Source organism: Uloborus diversus, chromosome 7 (genome assembly GCF_026930045.1).
Source record: "Uloborus diversus isolate 005 chromosome 7, Udiv.v.3.1, whole genome shotgun sequence".
NCBI classification, from domain to species: Eukaryota; Metazoa; Arthropoda; class Arachnida; order Araneae; family Uloboridae; genus Uloborus; species Uloborus diversus.
The window spans coordinates 162,243,657-162,252,043 of record NC_072737.1 but is presented as its reverse complement, the minus strand read 5'-3'; the positions used below and the strand labels follow the sequence as shown (position 1 = coordinate 162,252,043).

The 8,387-nt window shown below is 33.0% G+C and overlaps 1 protein-coding gene across 1 annotated transcript; it reads right to left on the bottom strand.

The window, feature by feature from the left end:
• Positions 1-310: 310 nt before the first annotated feature.
• On the bottom strand, positions 311-7,152 carry LOC129226527 (uncharacterized). The gene is made up of 2 exons (XM_054861136.1): positions 7,007-7,152; positions 311-718 (listed from the first exon to the last, which is right to left on the bottom strand). Exons 1-2 carry the CDS (start codon positions 7,016-7,018, stop codon positions 455-457), a joined length of 276 nt encoding a protein of 91 aa, XP_054717111.1. The 5' UTR covers positions 7,019-7,152; the 3' UTR covers positions 311-454.
• Between the last annotated feature and the right edge of the window lie 1,235 nt (positions 7,153-8,387).

The window sequence follows — 8,387 nt, the reverse complement described above, 5'->3', positions numbered from 1 at the left end:
TATCTGCAGCCGAGTTAAAAATGAGAAGTTGCCATTTAAAGTCTTTTGCCGCTATGTATTTGATTCAGATGCAACATTTTCGGATTTTATTAAAAAATATTTTCCGTTGACAAATGCCCACAAAACATTGTATTTAGGTGAAATATGCCACGGAAAAACACCTGGTGACCGTAACATAATTTCGAAAAAAAAGTGACGACTTTTATGCTTTAGCAGGCAGTATACTGTCCTGTAGTGTTTTCAACTCACTTATTGTTTTCGAGAAACGAGAATCATTACAATAGCAATAGCTTGAGATAAACAGATCGAATAAAATCAACATTTTTTTATTCGCATTCATTTGCAATAATAAGAGTATTTAAAAACATCCAAGGTCATTAACATAACGCATCAATTGCAGGAGCATTATAAACATCTCGAAATTTCCCAGCACAGTCCAATGCAGATGAAGTCATCATCTGCCTCCACCACCTCCACCGCCTCCATTGGCGCCACCACCAGCTCCGCCGCTGAAACCGAAGCCAGCCCCGGCTCCGGCGTCACCACCGCCTTGGCCACCTCCGCCGCCTTGGCCACCACCTCCTGCTCCAGCTCCACCGCCAATGCCGAATCCTGCTCCAGCTCCAGCTCCAGCATCACCACCACCACCACCACCACCGCCTTGAGGCAGGGCTTCGACTGCGACACTTGCCAGCACGATGACAGTGAAGCAGAGAATCTGCAACGAAAGAAAATAACGATAAGTTATCTATTTCAAACAAATACCAAATACCTCGTCACGGCATCTGGAGACTGCAGTTTCATCTTTATTGGAGACTAGTGGCACCCGCACGGCTTTGCCCGAAGTAGAATATTAAAAGGTCTTTTGGTTCACCTGTATATTTACAAATAATGTATGATGAATTTCTCGTGAATTGGCTTGCCCATGTTACGGTTCCACGTTATGATAACTTGGTAATTTGCTCGTCCATCTTATGATAATTTTGCTCTGGAAAATGTTCTTAAAATTGGAATAGAAAAAGTACAAAATCGAATTTTCAAAAAATCGCTTCGAGGTGCACACCCCCATGCTACAAACTAATTCTGTGCCAAATTTGATGAAAATCGGCCGTACGGTCTAGGCGCTATGCGCGTCACATAGATCCTGATGGACAGACAGAGATCCGGACAGAGAGAGATCCAGACAGAGAGACTTTCAGCTTTATTATTAGTAAAGATCTTTGGTCTGCTGTATCCATGACAGAACTGGAGGGAGTAAAACTCAAACGATATCTTTTTAAATGTCTTTTATGTCATTATTTCGTTACATTAATTGATAAACAGGGCGTTTATCGACTTGCTACTTGAAACGAAATACATAAAACAATTTAAAAAGCAAAGAAAATAAAAGAATATCATTAAAAAGGTGAAAGTAAGATTGCCTTCTTGGTGAACTATCGCTAAAAAAATAAGTATATACATAAACAAATCGATGACTAATAAGTAAATTTGAAAATAACGTCAATTTAGCGCAAATGAAAATTAGCAAAAAGACCGATTTTTGGAGCAATTTGCTTCCTTTGTCAGTGTCAAACCAAGAACTGAAAAATTCTATCGTCTGATAAAAATTTAAATGCAATGATGACGGCTACAACATCAGTCAGGACTCAGCCTTTTCGGAGCAACGATTAACAAGAAAAGAATAAGGGAAAGGCAAATTCAATAGAATATTTTGCAGAACAGGAGACATATGCTTGACTGTAAGCAGAAAGAACCCTTATGCAGAATCTGTCCAAGTTCTCGATTCAAATGATTTCCTTTTTAGTTTTGTCTGATGATCCCTTTTGACTATCTCTAACAAAAACTAAGATTAAATTAAAAAAAAAAAAAAAACGAACCTGATTGCCGCCCTCATATTAAGATGAATCTCGCGAGTCAGAACACTGACATGATAAGTTCTCTGGAAACTTCACAGTTATTTTTTTTCTATACCACGGGTCGAGAGAAAAATTCAACTTTCAGTGACACAATTATATAAAACTATGCATACTGGACTATTATATACTTCACAATAATTAGGGAAACATTTCAACAAGTACTTCATAAACATACTTTTGAGAAAATGAAACATGAAAGATAAGGTAAAGTCTTGCTAAACTTACAATAAATAGCCGTAACTAATGGAATTTTACCTTAGTTCAAGTTACTCTAGTAACAAAAGTACGCAGATTCCAATGATTAAAATTTGGTATTATCTAAAAGACATTTCAATATGTTACGTAAAAAAATGAGTAAATTAAGAGCATTCCCTCATGTTCAAACAAGCATCTGAAATTGAGGAAAAAATGTAAATTTCGGAAATTTTTGATTTTTTAAAGTACGATTTCATTGTCAAGGAATTCAAAAATAATTACTATATTAGATCAGACAGTTAGTTATAGATAGTTTTAAATCTAAATCCTTTTTGCTGTTATTTTTTCATTAAAAGAGCTAGAAGAGTGATTTGAAATCTGAATTAAATTAGCAAGTTTTCAATCTTTGTTAATATCTCAGATTCTAAAAAAAAGCTACGAATAAAGACTAAAAGAACATACTGAGTTTAAAGATTACGAAAGAGGACCATCTCGTCTAATTCTCAATAGCATTTGAGATTGGGCTATGAGTTTGAGGAAATTTGTTTTATCCATGAATAACTATATTTGACGAAATACACCCATTTATTTCAACCGTCCTACTGCGACGTTCTTTGAAACAGAAGAATTCTTTTATGAAACTATCAAACTATTATCTGCCACCACAAGTATGCATACGACATACAACAATCCACTTATAACTGCAAGGTATTTTCTCCTTCTGCCTGCTACAATCACAATTTTTTTGTCTCATGAATAAAACTTATCAATCTTGAAAGTTAGGCTCAATAACAATTTATTGAAGTACCCATAGCTGTCTTGGAGATATAAAATCATCATCGTTTCAGCCCAATTAACAATTAAACACTTAAATTCTTAGTCTGAGATTTATCTCAATCATCAGTGAAAGGAGCATATGTTTGAAGAGAAATAGTTTAGAGATCAGGCTAAATCCAACATCAATAATTTCATTTGTTTGTTACATATGTATAGCAACTGTTTGTGGCTGGGTAATGTTTTTCTACACATTGATTTTATGCATCGATGTCTTTTCAGAAAAGTGATTTTTTTATTAAATTAGTGAACCCACTTGGACCGTTACTATAGCACACATGACCTATAAAAGATGAAGTCTGGAATTTCTTGAAATAAATTAATGAAAGTACTATTAATGTCTTCAACTGAAGATATAAATCTTATCCACTAATTGTTTTCCAAATTTCACACTATGTCACACTGTAACAAATTTCGGAAACGTTTCTGGATATATCGGAAACGTTTCCGAAATAATAAGAATCCTTCATCCAATATCGAACTCCTCGTTATTCAGAAAGCTTTTTGTTATTTCAAAAAATCTAGACACGGAAGTGAGGCGCAATGCTTCGAAACGTATTTTATCCTTCCAACACTGGCGCCAGTGAGTCGAAAATAACGAGAGCTTATTTTTTCCTTTATCTATGGTTGCTGCCGTCAGCAACTGTTTAGCATTGGATTGCTTGTTATTTCATGTCTAGAGAGTAGTAAAATGTGTCGAAACTAATTTTACGCCTTTGCATTTTGGACTGCCCTTGATTTTTTAGACGATGTACGCAGCTATTAAGGTAGTTAATAACGATTTGCTTCTTTACAATTTCCAGTGCGACCATGATTACATATATATTGTGTGTTCAAGCGTGAATAGTTTCAACACCCGTTTTTATACTTAATGAAACCAAACCCTTTGGATTACTTATCCAGTTGTAATGGGGGTGCTTAGATTTTCTTCCGCTCATGTTCACTTGTAGGTATTAATGAATATTTTAAAACATGTTGCTATAGACATTTATATTTTTGTTGATTTGCATTTGATGAGGCTCCATTTGTAACTGTATTTGGGTTTATCGAATTAATTTAAAGTTATCCTACATATATACCTATGTGCGCAGTGTACTATTTGTTGTAACCAATTGAAACTGATTAATTACGCAAAAGAAATAAGATTTATATTTGAAAAGCAATCACAGAAAAGTTGTTTTGAAATACTTGGATATACATACATTGATTCAAAAAAAATCAATTGTTTAATTCATTAAAAATATAGTGATGCAAATGTTTTTTAGTATTGTAATATGCTTCACAAAAATGTGCCAGTATTATTTATCTTTTTTTATTATAATTTATTCATTTATTTAAAAATATTTATACCATTAGAAAATGGCCCAGTTATTTATTAGTAAGCAACATAGTTATGCAATTAATGCATGTGCTTATTCATTTTGTTAAATGTGGTTGACAATAAAAAATTCCTTGACATTAGTTGTTCGGTAAATAACATTTCCTTCGTGGATATACTAGTTTAATATAGGACAGTCAAGAGGAATGAGTCAGTGGCAAAAATGGAACAGCTGCATTTACAAGCCGAAATAAAAAGAAATATTATTTCATGTCATTGTTTTAAAAGTGATCATTTTTTAAATACCTTGTTATTAATATACAATGTACATATGGGGAGAAGACGAGGGGCGTTCACCACGCAGACTGCCATTGACATTTTCAGGGATTGCTTTTTTTAAGGGGAGGGGCGCTTTATAGCATTTTATGGGTGCACCATCACGCTTATGGCGTGGGGGGGGGGGGGAATCTCGTATATATGAAATGGAGTAATCAGGCAATAGAATTCAATGTTTTAATAAATAAAATATATAATGCATTTTGCGCACATTGTAAAAATAAAATCAGTAACCTATTTTGATTAAGTATTTATATTTGTGATAAACTGGAAAAGGGCAAGAACAGAAGAATCAACCCGGATGGTTCCAACAGGAGGGCTTGGTGTCACATTTAAATTCACCAATTTCTCTGTTGGCACTTTTCGGTACACTTTGTTCGTCAGAGAAATAGACTTGAGGTGAACGAATTCCGGAACGCGAAGGGAAGGTAAGTTCTGTCAAATTTTATCCGAAAATAAAAGCTATCAAGTTTGATACAAGATATGTTTTTAAGTTCTGCTTTAAAAATACAACATGCTGATAATTTTGTCTTGAAAATATTGAGAGAAAAACTGAAGTTTAAGATTGTTTAACAAACAATCCCACTTTTGAGAAAGTACCCCCCTCCCCTCCCCTGACGATTTTGTGATTAGGAATGAAACTACTATATTATTTCATAAATTTTCAAAAATTTATAACTGTGCATATGTTATGCTGTTAACCATGCTATTTGTCATTAGAAATTCAGAAAAAAAAATTATCCACGAATGATTCTAAAATTGCTTGTTTCATTGCTGTTAGATATGAAAGAATTGAAACTGATATGGTATGCAATACTATAGTAAAGAATTATATTTTAGAAAAAATCACGGAAAAAGGATTCCGAAATTCTCGGAAACGTTTTTGAAAATTGTTTGGAGAGTTCCGAAATACTCGGAAATGTTTTCGAAACTTTCATGAACCGCAGCTGCACGATATACTCAGAAACGTTTCCGGATTTTTTTACAGTGCAGTACATTTTTTCAAAAATTTTTAATGAATGTTAGATATACTTGCTTTTGTATTTGAAATACAACTTAAAAAGTAAGGTATTTCTTTTATGACACTTATCATGTTATTGGGTCTCAATTTCAGCAAAGCTAATACATTCCTTAAAACTTGAGATGAAAAAATATAATGTTTAATTATGAGAAAACTGGAATATTTTCGGTTTTTAAAACACGGTCAGAAGTTAACTGTAACAATCTTGAACATTTTACTCATGTCAGATGAATTGCCCTACTCCATAAATTACAACTATATATTACTTTTATGCTTTGATTAAATAGTTAATAAAATACAAGCCTTCAAAAATGCAACATTTAGCATTTATGAGAATGCTGTTCAATTTGACCTATTTTCAATCGCATGTAACTATTATAAAAAATATTTAGCCAAAATATTTTAGATATTTTTATATAGGCATAAAAGGAACCTGTATACCAAATTTCATAAAAATCTGTTACCATGCGGCCATCACATTTTTGTGAATTTTGCTCATTTCGTATGGAATGACCCTTATCGAAAACGCTTTTGAAATCAATTTCTCACAATGGGGTTGTTTCCTTCAGTCAAAAGTACTACTTTTAGTCACTGATATTGATAGAATGAGTAAAAAAAAAAAAAATAACGTGGACCCAGAAAATACTTTCATTTTCCCAACAGTTATTTTTTAATTAATTTTTTAAAGTGTCCGATTTTGAAAACAAGGCGTGGTCTTTTGACGTCACAAATGATGCAATTTGGCTGACCTTTCTACCACGTTTCCACCTTATGATAATCAAGAAGTGAATTAAATATTGCGCTCTACGCTTGCTATAAACCATATCGTTGCCAGTACACGTGAGTAAAGATGCGAATTAAATATTTTTCTCCGTGAATGGCAACACTGAATGGCATTTCATCATTTGTGATGTCACATGACAGAAACGTAAACAATGAAAGCGCAATGATTTAAGTAATTTTTAAAAATATCAAACTTGAACAAATTATTTAAAACATGGTCAGATCCTATATTTTTAAGCATGCTCTTTCAGAAAAAAATACTTTTAAAATTTTGGAAACGACCTCATTTCATAAGTTTTTTTTCTTCAAAATACAAGCAATGTGCAAAGCGTAAAATATCACTGTCTTTACAAAAAAAACATTAGAGTTTTTGAATTATGCTACCTTAAAATGAATTCTGAAATTTCTGAAACATTACAGCAAGAAATTCGATTTGTTAAATGAACCTCCAGACATAGTTATACATTGTGTTTATGACAAAGTGAATTAACGTAGAATCAAAATAGGATATGCAATTTGCCATTTTATGGCGACCAAAAAATGCTGAAATTCATTAGTTCTATACGATTTAAAATTTTATAACAATTGAAAGTGTATACTTACAAACCGTCTCATGGTTATCTCTAGGGTAGAAGCAACAATTTTTCCAAGTAAAATAATCCTCAGCAAGCTCCACAATTTTTAACGATGCGCCAGTTCACCTTTTATAGCAAAAATCTATTTACAGCCAATAATATCGTGTGATTTAGCGAAAAAATTTTTTAGAAGATACATTAAAATTTTACCTAAATTACTACTTTTGTCTAGTAACAATAAAAAGTGCCTTGGCGTGTTCAAAATTTCATTGTATATGTTGTCCTTAATATCATTTTGAACGCAACACTTGTTTTTCCCGCAAAAACTACATTTTATTTGTTAGCGTCTGGTTGTCACATGATACGGATGTGATGTCTTTGTTTTTTTATTACCAATGGGAGATGGGAAACAGTATTGGATTTGAAACTATGAAATTGTTTGTCGTCTTTGTGTAAATATCGTGAATACAAGAAGGAAGAAGAAGAAAACAAAAAAGGCGCTGTAATTGAAAAGCAGGAAATGTGTGCAAAGCAACAATGAGAAAACAGCTTTCTAATGTGAGAACGAGGTTTTAGGTCGAAAAATAAATCAGTGCGTGATGTTTTTACACTTTCTAGAATGATCCCGAATTACGATTACGGTTGCAGCGCTACTTTGTGAGGTTTATTTATTTAGTTTGGGGGAATAGAGGCGTTTCCTTCACCCAAAAATATTACATTTAGTCACTAAAATTGATAAAAAAAAAAAAAAAAAAAGACGTGGAACCCCAAAAAAAAAAAAACCCTTTTATTTTCTCGACAGTTATTTTTTATTTATTTTTTTACGTCTGATTTTAAAAATAAGGAGCCATTCATGAACTACGTAAGGGTCCTGAGGGGGTAAGGGGGGTATTTTCTACATACCCTTACTTTGGGGGAGGGAAGGATTTTACAAGTGGATATTTTACACTGGAAATCGCGCGGTCCAGTGGTTTGGCCGGGATCCTATTTTTATTTGCGTCTGGAAGGTAAAACACGTATTAGGATGAGCTGTTTTTTATTTGTTTTACAAAGAATGAATAGTGTAAAAAAAAATAAAAGAATCGCACTATGTATGGCATGTCTTATTTTTAATTAGCATCACATCATATACAAAAAAATGTCGAAAAAACATTTAGTTTAGATTCCAACTTTTTAGTATACACAAAAATGATTTTTAAATAATTTTATAATAGTGAATTTGATAATGATTCCAATGATTTAAGATTAGTTATTTTATTATCTGATGAACGAAATGGAATCTTACGTAGGAATAGGGAGGATAGGTTTGAAAAATTTTAAGAACCCTTACAGGGGCGGGGAGGGGGTTCGAAAATTGCCAAAATCATCCTTACGTAACTATTGAACTGCCCCCTAAGGCGTAGTCTTTT